The sequence below is a fragment of the Prosopis cineraria genome, unplaced genomic scaffold (assembly GCF_029017545.1).
Source record: "Prosopis cineraria cultivar Desert tree isolate PC_DT_omini unplaced genomic scaffold, ASM2901754v1 PC4, whole genome shotgun sequence".
NCBI lineage: Eukaryota > Viridiplantae > Streptophyta > Magnoliopsida > Fabales > Fabaceae > Prosopis > Prosopis cineraria.
In genome coordinates this window covers 38,332,749-38,357,971 of record NW_026555335.1, presented here as the reverse complement: position 1 = coordinate 38,357,971, position 25,223 = coordinate 38,332,749, and the positions used below count along the sequence as shown (strand labels likewise).

Genomic DNA, 25,223 nt, shown 5'->3' with positions numbered 1-25,223 from the left:
TTTTGATACAATGTTGTTCGGCTTTCCTTGGGTTTTATTTTAATTTATTAATTAATCATTAATTTAATAATAGCACAACTATCACTAAACTATACTACATTAATCTCCCATGTTATCGAAGCGACCAGAGCTACGTCCCACACAAACACGGCCGAGAAAGAAAGAAAAAAAGAAAAAGAAAACGACCAAATTTAAAAGAAAAGAAAGAAAGAAAAAAGACTGTCTTGCATTGTTTAGCTCGTGTCCCTCTCTTCTTTCATTATAGTCAGATTATGTTCACACGCACACGAAGACACATTATAAAGTCACCAAAACGAAACCCTAGTTTTCTCCCCTCCCTTCTTTATTCTATTCTCTCTACTCCTTTAATTTCTCTTGTGCTTTCCTTTCCTTCCTCTCCGCTTTTAGCTTTTTTGATCGATCCCACAACATCGAATCGGATTACAACCTTAAAACGTTATATATATACATGTAGGAGGTAAGTTCATGTATATGTGTGATCGGTGGGAATCATCAGATATAATATAAATCAATCAGAAGAATAAGGTGTAGCTAAAGTGGATCGAAATCATGGAAAGAGAGCAGGTTCATCCGAAGAAGCGCAAGAGAAAGAAGAAGATCACTTGTTCCCAATATACTCAGATCGTTCACAGCAAGACATGTCGGCCATGGTTTCTGCTCTTGCTCAAGTCATTGGGGCTTCCCCTAATGCTTACAATCACGATCATCCCTTGGCCGTGTCTCAGTCCGGTTCTCAACATAACAGTACTGATCAATGTCTTCAAGCATTTCAACAACATGAAGGTATATCGTGTTCATATTCGCCTGTACCAACTATATTTGTATGTTTCACATGCGGATATAATAATTGCGTTCAGGTTCACTGATTCAGTATGAAAGGCAGTGAAATTAACGGCCAGGGCTGTCTATTTATGACTTTAATTTTCTGTTCATATTTGCGTCTCCGTTGGTGGTGTTGTCTTCCTTAGCCATCCACGTGTCTCTGTTTCTGAAAGTTCTTTCGTTGCTCCTTGATCCTTCTACTCAAGTGAAACTTATGTATACAACTTAGTTTTTTTTTAAAAAAAAAATATCTTTTGTGCAACGTTTATTAATTCTTTAATGAAGGCTTCGATTTTAGTACTTCCAAAGAAAAAAATTTCTCCCCTTACATCTTATTGTTTCTCTTCCTCTACAATAGAGAGATGGATCAATTAGCTCACCAATGATGCAAACCAGTGTCCAAGAAAAGGGTCAAAGTTAGGTCAAGTTCTATAAATATTTTAACATTATAGCTTACTCGATCGTTGAATCCCTCAAGCATTTTGATTAGTTGTAAGCAAATTAATTTTTTTTTTTAGTCCTACACTCATCTAATTTTTTCTCCCTTCTTTTAGTGGGGTGGAGTGATATAAAATAATGAGAGGCTACAATTGTACTTCACTTTGTATATTCATTCTCTCTAAATACGTTGTGTGTGTGTGTGTGTGTGTGCTTTGTGTGGTTTTATATAGATGAACTGAGCTATTATATGAGAAGTCTATAACTAGTTCAGGGTAAATCAATATATATATAGCTCTAGTGTCCATAGAGCCATATGAACGGTGCAACTTGTATCTAGCTTCAGATTTTGTGAAACAACCACGACATACACACGTGTAGTTAAATAATACATACATAGAGAAAAAGTTACAGAAGAAAGAAGTAGATGAAGCATGAAGATTATAATTAATCTACTTAAAGAAACACTCCTATACATATGAGAGCACCTAGATATACGAAGCGTTTTGAAAGCACTCTTATAAGTCAATAAACGCTCCCGTATACTTTTTATGTAGTAGTGACATACTCATATTATGGTAGTGAAAGTACTTACGTGTGTGTTGATGGATATATGAAGAAAGCAGCACGAGGAAGAGACACTACAGGGGAGTGAGGCAAAGGCCATGGGGGAAATGGGCGGCTGAGATTCGAGATCCCAAGAAAGCCGCCAGAGTTTGGCTCGGAACCTTCGACACCGCCGAGGCCGCCGCCCTCGCCTACGACGAAGCCGCTCTTAGATTCAAAGGAAGCAAAGCTAAGCTCAATTTCCCCGAAAGAGTTCAACTTCAGCCACCTTCCACAACGACGTCGTCTTCCTCTTCTTCCTCAGCTCAATTTTCTTTCCTCACGCAACCACCACTCGCTCTTGCTCCTCCAACGATGCCGTTCTCTTCACAACAACCTTATCATGATCATAATTACCAATATCATCATCAACTTCATCTGATGGCAAGTGGTGGGACGAGCCAGAATTTGAATTATGGTACTCATGTGCGGCCTGGATTTTATGGGAGAGACATGTTTCATTCTTCTGATCACCAGCAACAACCTTATACGGCTGTGTCTTCCTCGTCTTCCTCGTCTGGAATGTCTCACCAGCAACAAGAACAAGAAGAGCTTCTACAGTTTTCGATGCAATTTGGAGGTTCTTCGTCTTCTAGTTCTCATCCTCATTCGAATTGGACGTATCATGAATTTGATGGTAAACGTTGACGATCGAATATTGGATGCTAATAATAAATTAAATTTAGGTACGGTTTTTATATATTTGCAATATCAGATTTTAATAGTATAAAATTATGACAGACACTCAAGAGTTTCAAAAGAATTTCCTGTGTCATAATTTTATCAAGAAAGCTGATGATAGTAAATATCTTAAAGATTTTACCCAAATTTAATCTACAAAATACATGCATGTTGTCCTTCACAATTAATTGTTTGTTATTTTGTGTGATGAGTCACTTTGGTTTGATGTTTTAATTGTTGTTTCCGTTATTTGATGATTGCATCTCAAGTTAATGATCAATATATTATGTTTCCATTCCTGATGATTATATATTTAGTTCCAATGAATTGTCTGTCTTGAGAAGCATTCCGCTTAAGTTGCATGCACTGATAAATGAATGTGTGTGTGTGTGTGTGTGTGTGTGTGTGTGTAGTCATTCGTTAACCTGTAGCTTAATTATGGAATTTAGTAAGTATAAATTCAATCAATAGCATTCATACTGAAGCATTATTAAGTAATCAGCACTTTTCCTTTTTTTTAATATTTTCTCGATAAAAAATTAGATCAATTCTATTAAATGGATTAAATTTCCACAGTTCAAAAAAATAACGTGCAAGATGAAGTTACATATATATTACCCGCTAATAAACAAAGTCCTCACAAAAGACAAACTAATCATTACTAATTAGACTAATCTTTATTAGCATAGCATTGATACTTTTATATGCAAATGAAACAGACTGATAAATCACTAAGCATAAACATAGAAAGTCGAAGATTGACCATGGAATATCTGAAATGTGAAAATGTGGTTTAAAGAGCGAGGTTAGGTTTAATATAAGTGGTTTGCTCAAAAAAAAAAAGGTTTAATATAAGTGTGAGATATATAGATATATGCATGCATAACTTTTCCTTCAGAATAATATACATGTGTGTAATGTGCTATATATACATATATGCTACACATGATACATATATAGTAAGATATAAAGAAAAACTTACAAAAGTGTTGGCCTGTATCGGATGCTTGAATATATAGCAGCGATCATGTTCATGCATGCATGCATTTAAACTGTATATATAGAGAAGCTGGAAGTGCGATCGATCACAAGAAAAGCAGCATCATATATATATATATATATAACAGGGAATAACGAAAGAAACAGATTTTGATTATTGAGCTTACAACACTTGCTGTGATACGTATATACATATGTAATATATATATATATATATATGAACATGTGTGAGAGAAGAATGAATTGTAATGATCGATGAAATGGACAAGTGGAGATAGAATCAGGTTTGAACACGCACACACTTGTTCTCACAGTCTAATAAAGCTGAAAAGGATCCGCAGGTTTTAAAGAAAAACGCGTCTTCTTCATGTCGGCCTTCACAAATTCATTCATTTCTCCGCTCACTATATGCTAATAGCTGCCGTCAGGCAATTGATCTTTATTAAATATACAAATAATGAAAATTTAATTAGAAAATGTGTATGCATATTCTCTTGATAGAGAAGACATTGAAATCTAAATCGTATGAGTGTTTCAAATATTTTCACCCAATGAGTATCACACTACAACTATAAAATTCCATCAACGCTTGAAAATTTTTACTTGACTAGAAATATAAATAAAATGATGGGTTTTAGGCACGCAATTTTATGATGATGCCTTTTAATCATTTCTTGAAAATTACATGGACTATTGTTGGATTAAGATATTTGACATAGCAAAATGTAGAGCTATGATTTAGTATTTTCTTTGTATATTCATTGAATGAAAAGATTTAAAACACTCACCAGATTCGGATCGAAATTTAGTGCACATATATTTTGTATGTCTATCAAAAGGACTCATTTTCTCACGCTACTCTTTTGATACATAATCGAATGATTTTAAAAAATTATTACATTATTTCGTAACAAAATTAATATCCATAAAGAAAAATTTAGGAAACCAATTTGGGAATTAGCTGCAATATGAAAAGAAAAAGGGAGATAGAAGCCTTCGTGACCCAACACATGTCATACAAATTAATAAAAGCTGATTATCTAATTAAAAACATAGCAATATTTTAATTTTGTTATTAATTATTGCAAATAAAAAATAATTTTTTTAAAATGAATTAATAAGAATATTTATCATTTTTTCTTTCCAATTTAATAAGAGTATGATAGTTTATTTATTAAAAAATATGCTAACAACTTCTATTTAAAAGCAAAAAAATGTTTTAGAAAACCTCTTTTATAGGGGCACAAAGAGAGTATACTATAAAAGCATCCTTCAATGATTATTAGTCCTTGTTGGTAAAAAAAAAAATGATTATTAGTTCTTATATCACCTCAAAATTTCTATTGTAATAATCAAATTGCGTATCAATTATGGAGAAAAATAATGTGGGAATAATTAAGTTGATTCTTAATGGAAAGAAATGAAACAATAATTATTTAAAACTCGACATGGATTAAATAAAAATAATTTTAAATTAATTCAATTGGCATTGCATTATGCACATAGCGTAGGGGATCAGATAGGTAGGTTTGGACAATATTTACCTAATTGAATTGAAATGATTAAATTAATGAATTGATTTAATTGATGTAGTTAGCACTGACCGCAAATGAATGGATTCAATCCATTCTAACAAATTCAGATTAAAACTGCGGGTGAATTATGTTGACTACTCTAATACAAAGGAAAAAAGAACAGCTTAAGGTAGCTTGGTTTTTCTCGTGGCATTAGCTAATGAAATCAAACCCCAAAAAAACACATGTTGCTTAATTAGGACTGTTTATCTAATCCAATCGGTTGTATTAATTGACAAAAAATAATTGATTGATTAGCATGACTGGAATTTAACCCAACGAATTTTGTCCAGCTTAATTTATCGTCCGTATAACACTGGCAATTATTCAGAAAAAAATAGAGAAATGATTGGACATTATTAGATGAGACATTTAAAAATTACAATTATGATTTGCAAATACATTTTGGAGGAACGCTGTGTGTGTGTGTGTGTGTGTGTGTGTGTGTGTGTGTGTGTGTGTGTGACGGATCCAGAAAAATTAGATGGTGGGGGCAAATTTATTACACAAAATAAATGTTAATTATTTTTGAAAAGATTTAAAATTAAAGAAGTTTATTTTTTAAGTTATTTCTCCCTCCATTTATTTAAGATTATAAAATATAGATAAAATTTGAGTTAACTTTTTTTTAAGGGATAAGAGAGGCCTTTTGAAGGGAAAAGTGAAAATTTTCTTCTAGGACAGAAGGCAATTGAATTTTTTTAAATGGGTAATTGAAAAATTTTGGGTTGTTATGTATTTTTTTTTTTTTTTCGTCTTGTGGGGGCAATTGCTCCCATAAGCCATGACGTAGATACGTCCCTACGTGAAGCATGTATACAAGAGAACATTTGGAGCGTAGCTGATTGGCCCCTCAAAATCGGCATTGGAATCGGATTATCGAAGTCTAACTTGTAATTCTAGGGAAGACTCGAGAGAGACAGTGATTTTGATTATTTTTGTTTTCTACTGGGTTTAAACTTTAAAGCAAGTCGTATTATTTTGACTTTTTATATTTTTATAATAACATAGTTGTATCACTATTGATAATATCTCTAAAAATAGAGAAAAATGAAGTAATAGTACTAGTAGTAGTAATAAAATTGAATGCAGAAATTATTTTTTATTTTTACCTATGTATCATTTTAATATGAAAAATAATTCACAAATTTATTATATAAATTAATGTAAAAAATGTGGGGAAATTTTAAGGGTAAGGGATGATGTATTGTGATTGTGAAAGGTTTGAAAATGGGCAAGGATGACACGCTAGATCTAGAAATGTGGGCTAATGTTAACTTATATGAGTTGGGAAAAATATAAATTGAATTGTCAATTTATTTTTATATGCGTTAAAAAAATCATACTCTAATCTAATTTTTGAGGGTTGATGAGTTAAATGACTAACCTGTCAATCCTTTTTTTAAAATTTATTTTTTTATGAATTTAAAAAAATAAACTTAAATAATAAGTTTCAATTTGATAGGTTTTTTTTCCTAATTCATCTCAGATATATCAAAATATTAATCCATAATATTTATATAAAATATATGAATTGAATAAACTAAAAAAGTTATATGTTTATATCCACAAAATTTTTTTATGTTTTTTAAATTTTTTGTAAAAATAATATAAGTTAAATGGGCTAACTCTAATTCATTAAGATTAATTTATATAACCTTGGGTTAGAAAAAAATTTATTTTTGTTTGAGTTTATTTTTTTCCCCCGATTACTTGACACTTATAGCTAGTTATTCGAGCTAATTTATATAACCTGAGTCATATTTCGGCTCCAAACACGCAGAAGAAATCCCTATTTCGGGTCTGACCTTTTGACCGGAGAACGAGTCCAGCTTTGACGTCGCCATCTTTCTCGACACATTATATGGGCCATTCCCTCTTGTTTTTTTGTTTTCAACACGCCAAATTATGTGTCCCACTTCCAATGTCTCTGCCACTTGCACGCATATGATTAATCTTTTAAAAAAATTCTTTTTCCACCACAGTCAACCCGTTCCCATAAGTAACGATTCATGCTCAAATATTATTTTCGCTCAATTTCAAGAATATTATTTTTTACACTGCTCTTATATCAACAAAACAATATTATTAGTTCATTATGTACCAGTAAGACAGCACTTCATGTCAAGAATTAATCTTAATTGTTGGTCTTATTTTTATTTTTATTCGCAACTTAAGTGTGGTTAAGATCAGTATCATTAAAATGGCGCGTGAAATGATGAGTTTGTGGTACGGTAGTGATGGGATATTTTTATTTTTATTTTTATTTTTTTTTGCTTGAAAGACAAGGATGAAGAACTTTGAAAGTTGAGGTTGGCGCCTTTTCGGCCACCGAAACTTTAGAAATTGGAGCCTCCCTTTCAACTTCTTTTCCCTTTTCTTTGGTTCTGCAACAGTGGGCCATGGAATGGAACTCAGTTCTCTCTTATCCTCCTTTTTTATCTACAAAATGGATCTTATTCAGTGCAAATATGTCGTACCTTTTTCTTTAATTATATTGTTGTATCTTTTTCTTTTACATGCAACGCTCCACCGTTTCTTTTCTTTTCTTTTTCCTGATTTAATGCACCTGCTAGAAAAAAAGACACGAAATAAGGGGCATGTATCTATTGAACCCAATAGACCTTTTCAACTTGTTTAATTTTAATTCACTTCAAATCAAATTCATTCATAATTTTTTAATTACCCGCAAGTATCCTTTTTATGAGAGACAATTTTGTTGCAATAAATATAAACGCTTCTCCTTTTGAAAATTCAAACATTAGTTTATCACATCTTGAAAGATTAACTTCTTCCACTAAATTTAACTCCCATTAATAAATTCATTCACACTTGTTAATAGGTAATCTGTGGTAACTTTCTAAATGTTTTTTTTTTTTTGGAGCTGTGAGCTACACTTTTTAATCTTGGTCAGCCCTTGAATCTACCTATTTTTTTGTAATAAAAAATAAGTTTATATTATTTATAATTTGTTAATAATATGACTTGCTATAAAATTTATTTTTTAACACAGAATAAATATAATTTTATTGAAAGACAGATTGAATTCATTTATATATATAATACTATAATTTTATATAAATTTTTTAACAATATCAATGAATCATAAATGATGCCACGAGTATTCGTCCTGATTAATTCTATACAAAATATAGACCCACAGTCCGGTTACAAACTAGCGAAGGAATCATTCTTTTCAAGCAAGAAAGCGTAGTAGCCTGCATTAATTACACGACACTGTACTTGTTGGTTCTTAAATCATTTTCGTAGGAAAAAATAGTTTTATAATGAGAAATGCATACAATAATAATTGGAGACGCGAAAAGTACATATAGTGAAGAATTGAATTTGAGCGAAACCGACCAACGACTAATACGAGAGTTTGAAAGAACCTAAACTCTATCTAAACTTTATAATTTTTAGGCCAGTTCCCATGAAAAGATATATAAACGTGTATTTTATTTATTAAAAGTTGAGTGAACTAATTATTGCATAAATTTGTACTTTAATTCACACACACACTTGTGTGTGTGGTGTGTGTGTTTTAAAAGCATCATATATAGAAATTGAATATGCCTGTTAGGCAGGAGTGAGTAGTAAATGACCAAGCCATTTTTGGATTCGTTTATTCTGTGTTCTTCAAACGTTGAGTCAGTATAATGGAAAGAAAACATTCTTTGCCTACCAACCTTCTATAGGTTAGTTGAAGTCAGATTCAGTGTTCCTCTTAATTTTCATTTTAAAGTGTGTGTATCAAAAGGGTTATTATATTTTAAAAGGTAAAACATCTAATAAAATTAATATTTTAAATTTAATTCAAAACTAACCATTTTAGCCTGTGTCCTCGTGGCCTATTAGCATGAAGATTATCCTCGGTGGTGACAAGATGCATGTGCCCGATTTAATTTGATCCTGTTTGTCTTTTCAAGTTAACTTGCCCTGTACTTAAAATAATAACAATTTTAATTTAAAATTCTAAAAAAAAATAAAACTTTAACATTTTTAAATTATCCAATTCATATTTTAATAATTCATGTGAATAAAAAACTCAATCTATATTTACGTGGCCAAGGTGAAGTAAAGTAAAAGAGAGAAAGTGTGTGCGCACGCACGCGTAGATACAAGTTCAAATTCTCATGATATAACAAAAAATGATTTTTAATTAATCATTTTTCATGTTGAATGGATATCTAATCATAGTTTGATATATTCAAGCATTTAAGAAATTAAAAATTTGAAGTATCGACACTTGCAGGAAGCAAATGCTACCCAAACCATTGAAGTCAACATGACTATATTAATTTGATAGAGAAAAATAAACGGAGCAATTAAGTAAAACAAAATCGAGAGCATACATATGCAATTATATATATGGGTTTGATATATACATTTTTTTCGGTAAAAATGTTTGATATACATACATACATACATATATATATATTGAATAATTAAATATGTGAGGAAGCAATTATAGTTCAATTTTCAAATAGAAAGACAAAAAAGTCGACGGGGTTGGTCAACATGGTTGACGTTGGGCATCTTTCCTTGTCTTTGTGTTCATTAGTCACCCTTTTCGGCCGTTCAATTCCAACTTCTTCTCTTCGCTATCAAGTTTCCTCTTTTTTGGCTTTTCTACCTTCCTTTCTACGTTTTGTTATGATATATTTCAATTCCAATCCCCTCATTTTTATTTCAAGTCTTACTTTTATCTTTAATTTTATTTTGTTTAATTTGATATACGTAATTACTATTAAATTGTTTAAAAGAAGAGTTTGTGTGACTCGCTCACTCTTCAATGGTCTATGTTGTTAGAGTTGAGTCAGCCGTAAATATCTTGACTTCGTGGTATTACAATTTATTTAGATTGTTTAAAAATTAAAAGATGAAATAGAGATTAAATTAAACTACAAAAAAGAAATAAATTTAACAGTGATATTAATAAATTAAATTAGAATTTAACATAATCAAATAAAATTATGACTGGATTATACCTTATTCCTTAAATTCAGACCAAAGCCCATCAGTTCATGTATTCTATTATCTCTATATTTTATACATGAAATTGTATTTGCTCTTTTTTCAAGGAAAACATACATCTTGATCCTGCACTTTATTTGTATTTTTTTATAGGTCCTTGCACTTTTTTGTGTTTTGAATCCCTACACTTTTATTTTTTAATGTTTTACATTCATCCAATATCCCTACACTTTATTTGTTTTATTCATTTAAGAATCTAGAACATTAAAAAATGAAAGTGTAGGGAGCCAAAACAATAAAAAAAATTCAGGAACCTATAACAGAACACGAGCAAAGTACAAAAATCAAAAGATATATTTTTTTCTTTTTTTTTATTTTGTTATCTAATCTAATCTATCTAATAATCTAATCCAATTGTAAAATCGGCCGGTTGACTGTGGATGCACAGTTGTTTCAACAGTACACAAAGATTTTAATTTGCCACATCAATTCGGTGGACCTAACACATATTATGTTGGGTCACCTTACTCTCAGTTTTCTGTTTTTAGGACTTGGTCCCTTGTGGAGATTGTCTGGGCCACTCAATCGAAATGGGCTTATCCTCTCTCTCTCTCTCTCTCTAACTCTCACACACAACACACACACAGAACAATGAATTCATATGCGTACAAACAGGTTTCAGGCATCTGTCAAAAAAAAAACTTTCAGGCACTTCTCAAGATAGTAGTGGGCTTTTTTTTTGTCAGGTCCTTTATTAGAAGAAATGAGGGCTTTTTTGGAACCTCTTTTCTATGTGTTATTTGCCATGTAGAATGTCGCAGCCATGATAGGATGATGAATGTTGACGATGATGTTGTCCTGCCCATTAGCATTGATGGTATGTTACTCTCACTTGTCGATGTCTTTTTTTTTTTTTGATGAAATCTATTTGTAATAAGTTATGCTCATAGCAGGGAAAAAAAAAAATCATCTTACTTGACATATGATAGGAATCACATTCTATTTGTTCAGATTATATTGATGAAGGTGATCTAGTATTTGAGTGTGATGAGTGTGGTGCATTAATTTGGTTTAATGAGCAAATTAAACATGGTGCAAGTGCCAACAAAATGAAGTTCTCACTTTGTTGTTTACATGGAAAAAATTGAAAAAAAATTAAAACATTTGTAGGTTGCAAACCATATTCATTTACTTTAGAGGGGCAAAATTATCATATGATAGGAAGTCTAATTCCATGAACAAACTCAAGACCTGTCTATTCGCAGCTTTTTATATATGACGCTAAGCATGAGGTTTCAAATAGAATTTTTGTTGTTTGGTATGCATAATAATTATATCTTATTGATAAACATTTTGACCAAAACCACCAACTCTTAAATTTAATCATGTATTTGTTTTTGTTTACTGGAACCATGATTCTAATAATGACCTTGACCCAAAAATTGGCATTGTTAAATGAGATAAATTGCCTTGTTAAAATTTATCAAATGGCTTTTTCAGTTATCCAAAACAACCATGCATAAAGTGTCAAAGTACGGTTAATTAGTAGAAGAGATTATGTAAATCATAATTAAAGTTTGCCTACCTCATCAGAGATTGTTGCACTCATTATTGGTGATTTTGATTATAATTATCATCCCAAAGACATAATTGTTGATAAATAGTTAGGGGAGTTACAAAGAATCTATGAACTTTACATGTCTTATTTTCCATTACAATATCTTCTTTTGTTTTCACATGGTCGAGGTAGAGATAATACTTTGAATGATACAAATGCATTAGATGAGGATATAAGGATTAAATATGCATTTGTTTGTGAGTTCTCAGCATTTTAGATCATGAATTGTGCAAATGAAGTGTCAACTGTACTTCATTATAAAAAATTACCGCAATTCATTAGCGATAGGTACACTATGGTAAAAGTTGATCAATTGCGATTTATCAAGTCAAACCAACCAAAGTTACTAGTTGACAAATATAAAAGCTTATCAGATGCTCTCCTCAGAGAAGAAGTTAATGTTGCTCTTATTAGGAAAAGGATAATTTTGCCATCCTCATTTGTAAGAGGACCTAGATATCTTATTGAAAATTAATAGGATGCAATAGCAATCTACAAAGCTAGAGGTTACCTTGATTTATTCATAACATTCACACGTAACGTTGCTTGGCTAAAAATTTAAAGATCTTGTCAGCCTAGATCACTAAGCACTGCAAATCATCCAGATATCATTGCTAGAGTCTTCCAAATGAAATTACAAACTTTGTTGAGAATGTTGAAAAGTGAACCAGTGTTTGGGAAAGGCTAGTGAATTATACTTCTTGCGTGTTTTGCTGAACAAGGTTAAAGGCCAAAAATCATCTGAAGCAATTAGGATTGTAAATGATGTTGTCTATCCAACCCTCAGAGCTACCTTTTATGCGATGGGTCTTTTAGGTGATGACTAAGAATACGTAGATGATGCTATCAAGGAAGCAACTATACGGGCATCTAGCCATTATCTACATCGTTTATTTGCACAAATGCTTATGTCTCAATCATTGTTTAGACCAGACTTTGTGTGAAATGAAACTAAAAGCATTCTATTAGAAGATACGTTATACATATCACACAACAATGAACATTTATCTGATTAGTATTCCTTTTCTATCTTCTTTTTTAGTAATTCATTTTTCATGCATACAAATTGATTGCTATACTTTTTTATACAGAGGCTAATTTCCCATCAGCTCAAAAGGAGATTGCAACAATTAAAGAGATTGATAACCTTCTTTGCAAACATGGTAGAAGATTTAGTGACTCATTAATAACTTCTGCTTGATTTCCTTATCGATTCTAATTGTTTAATTATCAATTAAAGAGTTACCATATGCAAGCCATGCTCCTGCCTAAGGGTATCTTAAAGGAGGTGGAGAAGATCGGCCGTAATTTCTTCTGGAACCAGCACGAAGGTCCCAAGAGAAGATTCATTCTATTGCATGGCATGGCATCCAAAAATAAAAAAGCAGGGGGGTTAGGCTTTAAAAACTTGTGTCAAACCAACCTTTTATGCTAAAACTTCTTTGTCAGCCTGAAAATTTGTGGGTTAAATGCCTTAGCTTAAGGCCAAATACAGATGTGACAAGGGTGGTGTGCTTACTGTCATTAAGATAAAAAAAAACTCTTCGCGCACTTGGATAGGCATTGCCCATGTTTGGGAAATCTTCTGCAATGGAATCGAGAGAAGAGTGATCAGGAGAAACTAAATTTTACCCGATCATCCCTTATGTGAATAAGGAGTATCAAGGCGACCCAAAGGCCTCCATCCAGGACTTCGTTACCAGGGAGGGGAGCTGGGAGATGTCTAGGTGGAGGGATGCTTTGCCTGATGAGGTGGTGCATATTCTTGGCAAAATCAAACCCCCAACAGGTGTGGGAAGTGATTTTTTACTTGGAGAGCTTCCCCTTATGGTAGATTCTTTGTTAGATCAGGTTATGATTTTGTGAGGGGATTTGACTGTAAACAGCTTTAACCTTTGTGCGTTAAACTTTGGAAATGGAAATGGCCTATTTTTGAAAAAAAAGTACTTTCCTTTGGCAGGTTTCTTTTGAGAGATTACCCCTCAAACTCTTTCAGAGCCAAGAGCGACAGTGGTGTGTGTCCTTATGAGTCTCAAAGTAAGGAGGAAATTTATACACACTCCGCGTGATTGTCAAATTGCTGAAAATGTCTGGAATTCTATTATTACTCCTAACATGAACCAGAATTTTTTTTTTTTTTTTCAGTGGTAATTCGCACGTTTGTTTACGATGGAACTCATCATATTCCTGGGAAGAACTATTTTCATCAATGGCCTTGGGCAAAAGTGTTTGCTATCACTTGCTGGACTCTACGGACATCACGGTGCGGGAAAGTTTTTGACAATCTCACACCAACTGTTCGGAAGGTTCTACAGCGTCGCATTCTGTTGGTGCTGGAAGATTCATCAAATGGAAAGTTCAGGAACGCGATCTTGCAACTTAATTCCGAGCCTTAAATGTGAATGGACACCACCACCCCCAGAATTCCTACCAGTACGTTGACGCGGATGCCTATGTTAAATTTAAATTGATTGTTAATTGCCTTGATAGCGTGTCACGGCCTCCACGTCTGCTACCTCACCTCTCTCCTTTGAACCTAGATTGGGAATCCTCACCTCTCTCATGTGGCGGAGTGATCAGAGATTCCGAAGGTAGGTGGGTCGCACCGCAAGAAGTATTGTGGAAGCAGAAATTCACGAAATCAAAACTGGACTAGAGGTTAATGGGCAATTGGGATATTCTAAGTTCCAGATCTTCTTAGACTCCGCAGATCAGAAGCCATAAACTCCTTATTGAGAGTTGGTGGCTCTGATTTATCTAAACAAGCTTGGCCATGCTGGGGAACTTCTTTTCTCTGACCGGGAAGTGACCTTAAATCATACTCCCCGAGAACGCGTTAGGTGTGCTGACTTTAGCTTCCTTGCAAAATCAGCCCATGATGGGGACGATCAACTCCGAATCCTCCAAGTCTGGTCAGAAGGATGCAGAGGCCTGCTGCTAGAAGATTTACGACGTTTGTGGTTCAAATGTTTCTGTTTTGTAATTTTCGTCTTGCTTTAGTGTTTTTGACTTGTCAACTCTTCCAAGCTTCAGCTTGCCACTTTTATTCCAAAAAGAAAGCTTGTGAGAAAATGATCTAAACATACTAGCCAACAAACAAATGTTTGTTCCGTATAGAAGCTTCCAGATCACAACAACAACAACAACAACAAGCCTTATATCCTACTAGGTGGGGTCGGCTACATAGATTGCAAGACGCCATTGTGCTCTATCATTATCAAACTTTAAGAATATTATTAATTAAGAGATCGCGTTCAAGCTTTGCCTGATGAGGTGGTGCATATTCTTGGCAAAATCAAACCCCCAACAGGTGTGGGAAGTGATTTTTTACTTGGAGAGCTTCCCCTTATGGTAGATTCTTTGTTAGATCAGGTTATGATTTTGTGAGGGGATTTGACTGTAAAAAGCTTTACCTTTGTGGGTTAAACTTTGGAAATGGAAATGGCCTATTTTTGAAAAAAAAAGTACTTTCCTTTGGCAGGTTTCTTTTGAGAGATTACCCCTCAAACTCTTTCAGAGCCAAGAGCGACAGTGGTGTGTGTCCTTATGAGTCTCGAAGTAAGGAGGAAATTTATACACACTCCGCGTGATTGTCAAATTGCTGAAAATGTCTGGAATTCTATTATTACTCCTAACATGAACCAGAATTTTTTTTTTTTTCAGTGGTAATTCGCACGTTTGGTTACGATGGAACTCATCATATTCCTGGGAAGAACTATTTTCATCAATGGCCTTGGGCAAAAGTGTTTGCTATCACTTGCTGGACTCTACGGACATCACGGTGCGGGAAAGTTTTTGACAATCTCACACCAACTGTTCGGAAGGTTCTACAGCGTCGCATTCTGTTGGTGCTGGAAGATTCATCAAATGGAAAGTTCAGGAACGCGATCTTGCAACTAATTCCGAGCCTTAAATGTGAATGGACACACCACCCCCAGAATTCCTACCAGTACGTTGACGCGGATGCCTATGTTAAATTTAAATTGATTGTTAATTGCCTTGATAGCGTGTCACGGCCTCCACGTCTGCTACCTCACCTCTCTCCTTTGAACCTAGATCGGGAATCTTCACCTCTCTCCATGTGGCGGAGTGATCAGAGATTCCGAAGGTAGGTGGGTCGCACCGCAAGAAGTATTGTGGAAGCAGAAATTCACGAAATCAAAACTGGACTAGAGGTTAATGGGCAATTGGGATATTCTAAGTTCCAGATCTTCTTAGACTCCGCAGATCAGAAGCCATAAACTCCTTATTGAGAGTTGGTGGCTCTGATTTATCTAAACAAGTACTTGGCCATGCTGGGGAACTTCTTTTCTCTGACCGGGAAGTGACCTTAAATCATACTCCCCGAGAACGCGTTAGGTGTGCTGACTTAGCTTCCTTGCAAAATCAGCCCATGATGGGGACGATCAACTCCGAATCCTCCAAGTCTGGTCAGAAGGATGCAGAGGCCTGCTGCTAGAAGATTTACGACGTTTGTGGTTCAAATGTTTCTGTTTTGTAATTTTCGTCTTGCTTTAGTGTTTTTGACTTGTCAACTCTTCCAAGCTTCAGCTTGCCACTTTTATTCCAAAAAGAAAAGCTTGTGAGAAAATGATCTAAACATACTAGCCAACAAACAAATGTTTGTTCCGTATGGAAGTCCAGGTCACATAACCAAATTGCCTTCTAATATGTTGATTGTGCGTAGCCAACTCCAAAACTTACTACCGAAACAGTAACACCAGCGGAACGTCCTAACCAGGTGATATATAATACATAGAGCAAATCTAAACACATAATAAATAGGTTACATTCCCACAACAAAGTAATAATAATAATAATAATAATAAAAGAACAAAGAAAAAGTAATGAGGCTCCAGATTGAGCTAAACAACAGAGCAAAGGAGCTACGGCGGCTAGGTTGCTGAATCATCATCATCATCATCATCAGAAAGGGAGGTGAGCGCTTCCAACAGAGACAGAACTGGAAGCTCCGGCGGCCGCGGCGGCTGCGGCGCTGTTCCTCTCGGCGTGACAGAGTTGACGGAGCTTGGTGGGGACATACCAAATGGACAGACGAGGATGCGCGTTGAATATAGCATCAATGTCCAGCCTTGACGAGCAGCGATTGCCACGAGTGGCTTATAACACGCTTGCCTCCACGCGCCCACGTTCTCGCCTCTCTCTTTATACCTCATCCTCAGCTCATTCGACACCTCCTCGTCTAAACAGTGCAACGCATAGCAGTGCACGTAGTGTCGCATCTTGGGCTTGTTTATGTAGCTCGCTCCTGCCTTCTTCGCGTACCTAAACACCTGGTTTGTCACCTGCAACCTTCCACGTGTCAGCTCATAAACCCCTCACAACTCACTCGCTATCTATCTATATTGCATATGAAGGTGCATCGTTTTAACTCGCGGTTCCTTGTGTTAAAAGGACACGTTGCAGGACCCACCCAAGGCCCTGTCTGCGTCACGTGTTTCTTGGAACATCTCGTAGTTGTGGCAATGTTAACATTGTAGTACCATGACTCAGAGTTGCGAAAAGCTAACGGACAAGGATAAAACAGAAAAAGAGAATGGGTCTTGGATTGAGTTGAGTTGAGGTAGGGTATGTTGTAAGATTTTGCAGAGTTTGATATTTTTACCTTGGTGGGGCATTTCTCGCCGCGTTCCTTAGCCATGTTCTGGACTTGGATTAAGAACTCGCGGCATTGCTCGTAGAGTGGAAGAGATAATCCAGGCCGTTCTTCTTGCCACGTGCCACTTCCCCAGGCTCTGTCACGATGAACGGGTGCTCTCTCTGTCTCTCGCATCCTCCATTGTTGATTCCTTCTTCGTTCATCTCTTCTGCTTCGGCATCGTCTTCTGGATCCTCATTCTCGTCGTCGTGCTGGTGCTGGTGCCGGTGCTGATTCGTCTTCATTATCCTCGACGTCCTCCGTCTTCCCCGCTGCTGCTTCCTCCTCTCCGCAGCCATCACCTCCCACGTGCTGCCTCCCGCCTCTTTCTCTTGTTGCACCACTGGTTCCTCGGACAATCCTATATGTTCTCATCATCACGGTCAGCAGCAACACCAGCAACATGAGAACAGTAATTATTTAGTACATAATCTACAGTATTGTTCATTAAATATTAAATTAAATAGTGCTATTAGTAAGCCGACTTCAACAACAGTAGTTTAATATAACAGTAGAATCAAGTGAGTTCAACTTTCTTACTTTTAGTGCTCATTTCCCTGTCTTAAAGGTAACTAGGAATTAATGAGAATGTCAAAGCCTTCTAACCCTTGCATTCAGTATATAAAGTTGGCTTTCGGAACAACGTTTGGGTAATTTCTGTGTAAAACGTTTAGAAGGCCAACGAAAGTTCACAACAAAGCCAGAGTAGAACTGGTAATGACGAGAATAGAGTGGATGGATATAAGTGGGTTCACCTTCTTGGGAAAGAGCGTCGAGTGCGTTGGTGGTGGTGGTGGTGGTGTCCGCCGAGAGAAGATTACGACGCCTCAAATCCTCTTCGTCCATACGTCGTCGTTCAGCTCTCACGGCGGCTTTGATTCCGTATCGTCCCCGACGAGGAGATCCCAGCGAAAAATCTGAGAGAGGCTGTTCATCATCTCGTCAAGCTCGTCGTCCTTCATGTTGACGAGGGTGCTCACCGTGAACCCCAGCTCAGCTATCTTCGCCGCCGTGTAGTACCGAATCCCATAAGCTTGGAACAGCTCATCCAGCCCTCCCACCTCCTGCTCGAACCCCTGACGGCGGCGGCGGCGGCTGCCGAGGGCGGTGCCGGAGGAACCGTCGTGTATTCGAGAAGCGGCGGGCGGTTAAGCGTGGAAGTTGAGAGGATGGTGCGTGGGTCCCACTTGAAGATGCTGGCGGTGAATGTTTCTGGATCCATGGAATGGAAAGGCAATAATCGGAAAATGGGAAGCGAGGAAGCGAGAGTAGTACTGTTTGGGGTGGAAGTTCCTGTGTAAACACTTAAAAGGGCATTGAAGAGATAGGAGAATGAGGAGAGACGGGGATCATTTATGGATTCCCCAAAATGCCCTCGTGCATGGCCATGATTTCCCGAATTGTGTGGGTCGTTCTTGGAAGTTCAGGGATAGTTAACCAGATGAAACCGGGCAGTCACGAATGAACCGAACTAGCTGTTCGTTGCTCTTTTGTCCCTAATGGTCTGAACCGTAGAGACGCTGCTGCCACAGTCTGTGGCTAATGCCGTTGCGGTCTGCAAGATTTGCCACGTTAACCGTTCTGGGATATGGGCTGGGTTTGACCACTGATTTGACTGTTAATTATTTATTATTCCATTATTTTTGTGCTTCTCCGTTCGAGAGTGTGCGTGTTATTCCATAATTAGCATCGCTTATTCCGTCGTCCGTTCGAGAGTGTGCGTGTTATTCCATAATTAGCATCGCTTATCCGTCGCTCAGCCCAGTAATCTGCCACTTCAGAGAGGTCAACCTTTGCCCAAATTAATCCAACACGATCGCCAATTAAAAAAAAAACAATGAATGAATGAATGTTTCAATTAAGAAGGACATGACTGGGATGAATTGTTCTTTTTTTATGTGATCGGGTGAAGAATTTTAAGGTCTCTTTTATGAATTAAAAAATAAATATGTATGAAATAAATAATTTACTTCGTCTAGTAGTCTAGAAAATTTAACAATCCCGTGAAGGTTACATTACATTTCTTATATGTAACTTTGTCCAAAAAAAGGGTTTCTTATATTACTATTAAATTCATTTTCTCAATATTGAATTTGTTCAGTAAGACTACTAAACAAGACAACTTATACTATTATAAAATAAACTTACAAGAGCATTTTTTTTTCCTTAAGAAACCTTTCAAAGCATCCCTATATCAAGCACTCCGAAAATACAAGAGCGCTTTTATATGTAAGAGATACCGGAGTGCTTTCCAAAAAGCGTTCCTGCATATCAAGGCTTAAAAATTCATATGCTAGAGACATATAAGAGCGCTCAATTGAAGAGCGCTCCCGTAGAGAGACATATCAATATTCATAAGTGCTCCAAAAGATGAGTTTTTCGAAAGATATTTTTTGTAGTAGTGTTATTTGTTACTTTCTTCATCTCATTAATATGATATTTTTAGAGTAGATTTAGCATTTTAGAATACAAGCTACTTTAAGAGATTAAAGCTTCATTAAATATACTTATTCCAATAAAAGATTAAAATTTCATTAAATATATTTACTTTCAGCACTACCATTTCTCTCTATTTAATTTTCATCATCCTTTTTCTCTTTAATGTATTAAATGAATGATATTTTTAAAAGTTTATATTTGTATTTTTTAAAAAATAAATTGTTAAAGTGTATTTAATAAGATTAATTAGCATGCAAAATTTTGTCCCAAAATATTTTGTAATTTGAAATGAAGGGAATATATACTTATAATACATGAGAGAGACACTAATTATACATAATTTAAAAATAAAATAAATAGGAATAAGATGATTTGATATATTCAATAAAGTAATTTGATATACTTTTTTATATGTTACACATATTTTACAAATAAGTTACAATGTTGAATGGTGATTTAGTATAAATTTTATTTTATATTCACATACTTCTTTTAGCTCCTATTATAAAAGACCTCAAATGTATCGATGCTAGACTAGGTGGTAAATGTGGAGAAGAAGGGCGTGATAGTGAAAGACATGAACGGGCCGTCACTCACTCACCATGTTGCTCACAGCAAAGTGAAGTACAAAATGTAGGGATCAGGGAAAAGGGGGGAACCAAGAGGATGGGATAAGAACTCTAAACATAAGTTAATGCACATCACTCATGACCTTAGTGGTCCAGGCAGCGTGTAACCCATTCCTAGCTCTGCACATGTGCTCTAGCAGGCATTCCTCATGATAAGTGTCCATCTCAACTTGACATCGATGCACTGTGCCTGTGTCAACCAAGCACATTGTGCCATCAATACTTTTCCTCATCCAATACACTAAGCCCTTCATCCCACTTGCATACTTCTAGGAAGTGCCTTCCAGGGCACATAGAATTAGAACCAACCACTCCTTGTGCAGCTATCTATCTATGACAATTGATTTGCTTATACATTCACTACAACAAAATTTTACTTTTCTCTCGGACATTTTTCAAGAGAAAAGTAAAGATATCTGAGAGAAAATCCTTTTCTCTCGAAATTTCTCTCAAATGAAAAAGTAAGTATAATTTCGTAGAAAAAATAATTTCTCTCAGAATGTCTCTAGAGACATATGTTCTCTCAGAATTTTCCAAGAGAAACATGTTCTCTCAAAACTATCTGAGAAAACTTCTCTCAATTTAATTTGAGAGAAATTTCTCTCAAAAAATTTGGGGAGAATGTTCTCTCTGAATTATTTTGAGAGAACTTTCTCTTGGATTAGTCTGACAGAAAGTTCTCTCAAAAAATTCAAAAAGAACATGTTTCTCTCAATATAATCTAAGAGAACATCACACATGCCACACATTACATTGGTCAGTTTCTCTCAAAAAAATTTATGAGAAAATCTTTCTTTCAGAACATTTTGAGAGAAATCTATGAGAACCTTACATTATATATTGATATTAAAATTGTTCTATTTTAGCTCCCTTCCCTATGATATTAACATTTCAACATTTCATAACTGTACGTATGCAACAACACCATTTTTTGACAACCAATTTAAATAGATATTTCCATAACTCTTTACAAGTCAACCAAAAATTATAACATATAATAAAAATCCTAAACATCTACTCATCATTAGTATCATCACTAGATTCATCATCTGACCCATCATTACTAGTAGACATCTCACTTTCTTGGGCATTAATTACAGGAATAGTATGACTAATAGAGGCCTTAAGTTGAGCCATCATTTTCTTCAAGAACTTTTCATTTTGTGATAGCTCATCTCTAAATTGTTTTTCTCGAGTGGGGATCAAATATAGAATTTGTAGTACTTATTTTAAGCCAAAAAGTGGATTGTGTTGAAATGAGGTTTGTTTCTTTGCATTTCTATCTAGTTGGTAGGCCCTTCACTCATAATCATTATCTTTTATCTACTTCTTGATTTCCATTTATTAAGAATTCAATTCATCATACTAGCTTCATATTTTCGTTACAGATAAGAGGAATTTCAGGGGAAGAGTCCAAGCAAAGAGATTTAATTAACATAGCCATATGGGTCCCACCACTCCTAGCAATCATTATGCAGTGAAGAAAAATAAACCCAAATGCAATCTCTTAGCTTAATAGCAAAAGAATGGCATAAAAGTTAAAGAATAGTCATAAGCGATAGAATCAAACTTGGTGAAGAAGAAAAGAATACCTTAAATCCAAATGCTATCACACGTCGGTGAAGAAGAGGATGCCCACTTGAAGATACCTACTTGAATCCTTGAGGAAGATGAAGAGATGTTTGTAGAGGAATGGGAGCTGTCGCACATCTAATGGAGTTTGAAGAGAGAAACTAGGGATTGAAATTTTAGAGTGGGTCTTAAAAGGCAACTGTGTGAAAAGTGAACGGGGTTTTTTTTTAAGCTAGGGTATTTTTTTATTTATTGAAAAAAAAATTCTTTTTCTAAAGCTAATAATTTGGTCCAACTCTGATGGGCTAGCCTAAACCTGCCTGAAAAATTTAAGGCAAAGCCAAAAAAATATTAATTCTTTAATGTTCAAGCCTATTTGAGCTAACCTGAGCAGGCTCGAGAAAATTTAAACCAAACTTGATTGTGTTCGATCTTGGCCTGAATACCCAAATAAAAAAAATTAAAAATATTTATATTTTTATTATTTTCAATCAATGAATATCTCAAAAATAATATTTAAAATATATTGTAATATTGATTTTGATATTTTAAGACCCAATTTTTTTTAAAAAAATTTGAGTCCTATAGTATTCAAATTAACCCGAATAAGCTCAAAGAAGTTAGAATCGAGTTTGGATATATAGACTTTTTAAAAGGGATAGAATACTTTAAAATAGATCTGAATAAACCTGCTCGAATTGAGCCCGACCTTAATAAGCCCGCCCTGCCAAAATTACTGCCTCTACTTTTTTTTATTTAATTTCCTTTTACTTTTACTTAATGTTTCATCACTGAGTTAAAAATTAGTGATAGATTTTTGTGACTAAGTTAAAATTTTTTAATTATTTTAATGTAGCTCAAAGGTAAATGGGCTTTTCACTTGTCCAATATATGGTGAGTTCAAATCTGATTGAGTCCTTTTCTTAACTTAAAAAAAATTAATATTTTAATTTATGAGGATTTATTGTAACAAATAAAGCTATAGCATCACATGTATATTGTTATACGTAATAATTTACATATATACATTATAATTATAAACTATTATATTTTATATAACCAATAAAATAAATTTTTAATATTTTAAAAATAAATTTATTTTAGTTTAGTTTTTATAAATAAAAGATATACTCCCTTCATTAAAAAATGCATAACATTTTTTTAGGGGTTTGATATTAAAAAATGTAAGAAATTTTTAGTGTTTTAATATATAATCATTATCTTTTTTACAAAAGTATCCCTAATGAATAAATTACTTCATATTTATTTTAGACTAAAACACTCTATTAAATAGAGGTAAATATGAAAAGATGATGTGAGTTTGAAAACAATAACTATTTTATGAGGGTAAAATTAAATTAAAAATGCCTTACTTTTTTAAGAAGGAAGTACTTTAATGGTAATAAAATTAATTATAATTTGAAAAATAAGAAAACAAATATTTCTTGTAGAAATTTTTGAGAGAAACTATAAGAGTTCTCTCAAAATATTCTGAGAGAAAATTTCTCTCATGTATTTTAAAGATATTTAATTATTTTTCTTAGAATATACTGAGAGAACTATTTCTCTCATATTATTTCAAGAGAAATTTCTCTCAAATATATTCGAAAGAAATATTTCTTTAGGATTTTTTTGAGAGAAAATATTAAGTTTCTCTCAGAATACTTCGAGAGAAAACTTCTCGACAATTTATCCGAGAGCAAAATTATAAATAAAAAATTTTATATTTTATATTTTTATTTATCATTTCTATCAAATATTTCTCTTAGAATTATTCAAGAGAATATGTTCCTGCCACAATGCAGTTATTTTTTCTCAATGTTCTCTTAGATTTTCTCTCAGATGTTCTCTCACTTATGAAACCCAAGAGAAAATCAGAGAGAACATTCATATGAGGGATTTTTCAAGAGAAAATTTGAGAGAAATTCTCACTACATTTTTTTTAGAGAAATTTTTGAGAGAAACCTACTGTTTTGTTATAGTGATTATGCTGTCGTCGCCCTCACTCTTCTCAAGTCTCTCACCATGTTCAAGGGCACAGAGCTTGAAAAGAGAAGGAGAGAGTGGAGAGGAGAGCGAGGAGTGAGGTAAAGTAAAAAATACAATATAAAAATAGAATGAGTCCAACTATTATATTTCATTGTTAAAAAATTTCATATAGGCCTCACTAATGAATAATTAATGCCAGTTGCATGGAGGAAGTAAAATTTTAAAGTTAAGTGATAAAATTGACCCTCAATTGAGCTTAGAGTCTTCAATAATCTTTTACATTTAATTGAGTGGTAAAAATGACCCTTAACTCTAAAATGTATTGGCTGAAAATTTTGAGAATAGGAACAACACATGATAATGGTTAGCCTGCCCACCTCAAGCTAAAAGGATTTGAGGTGCCCCTTTTCTCTTTAATGCAAAGTCATTTTAACTAATTTGTATTGGTATAATCCAAAAAATAGGTAAGTTAGATAATTATGATTAGGGAAAATGATATTTAGCCATGCTAAGGGAATTTACTGCAATAAAAGCCCATCAGTCTTATATCAAATATTTTTTTATGGTGTTGTTAAAATTTGAGCTTTAACTTGTTAAGTTTTCAATGAAACCTTAACGAAAAAATATAAGTTAAAGTTCAACTTTTAATAACCACATATACGTGTTTTTGCAAGATAATATTTGATGTAAAATTGATGAGCTCTTATTGTGATAATTTTTTTTGAGATGGCCTTACATGTCATTCTTCCTTGTAATTAATATGTAAAAAAAATTGAGACAGTTTTTAGAAAATACTTGTACCATTGAGATACTTGCAATTAACATGAGTAAAAATGATACATAAGATGAGAGAGAATGAGGCCATATGTTCAAGACTAAATCTACATTCTTAAATAGACCCCAAACTTAAAATCGGAATGAGTACCTTTATAAGTACTCTTTGAATCTAGAGGCATGTTCTAATTCTAGTGAACTTTCATAATTTAATTTAGACTAAAATATACTTTTAATCTTATAATTTTATATAAAGTTTTAATTTAGTAATTTAATTTTGAAGTATTTTTTTAGTTCTTTAATCCTAATATCATTAATTTTAAATGATTATTTTTATATCAATCATTGTTATTTTAAAATAATTAAATTTGATATATTAATGTTTCATAATATTTTTTCAATATTTAAAAGTTCAATGTAAAAAT

General features: G+C 34.0%; 2 protein-coding genes across 2 annotated transcripts; one reads left to right on the top strand and one right to left on the bottom strand.

The window, feature by feature from the left end:
* The first annotated feature begins 294 nt into the window (after positions 1 to 294).
* On the top strand, positions 295 to 2,876 carry LOC129308292 (ethylene-responsive transcription factor ERF113). The gene is made up of 2 exons (XM_054949367.1): positions 295 to 804; positions 1,901 to 2,876. The coding sequence occupies exons 1-2, from the start codon at positions 660 to 662 to the stop codon at positions 2,533 to 2,535; spliced, it is 780 nt and encodes a 259-aa protein (XP_054805342.1). The 5' UTR covers positions 295 to 659; the 3' UTR covers positions 2,536 to 2,876.
* A 13,542-nt stretch (positions 2,877 to 16,418) lies between these two features.
* Positions 16,419 to 18,970, bottom strand: LOC129307635 (protein UNIFOLIATA). The gene is given in 7 exon segments (XM_054948485.1): positions 16,419 to 16,823; positions 16,826 to 17,042; positions 17,363 to 17,439; positions 17,442 to 17,756; positions 18,151 to 18,285; positions 18,288 to 18,471; positions 18,474 to 18,970. Coding segments are annotated over 7 exon segments (1,233 nt in total). The 5' UTR covers positions 18,618 to 18,970; the 3' UTR covers positions 16,419 to 16,662.
* Between the last annotated feature and the right edge of the window lie 6,253 nt (positions 18,971 to 25,223).

Bases quoted from the DNA above. Each gene is read 5' to 3' on its own strand.
- LOC129308292 (XM_054949367.1), top strand. From the start codon at position 660: ATGTCGGCCATGGTTTCTGCTCTTGCTCAAGTCATTGGGGCTTCCCCT. The intron at 805-1,900 runs GTATATCGTGTT...GGATATATGAAG, and splicing joins AGCATTTCAACAACATGAAG to AAAGCAGCACGAGGAAGAGA.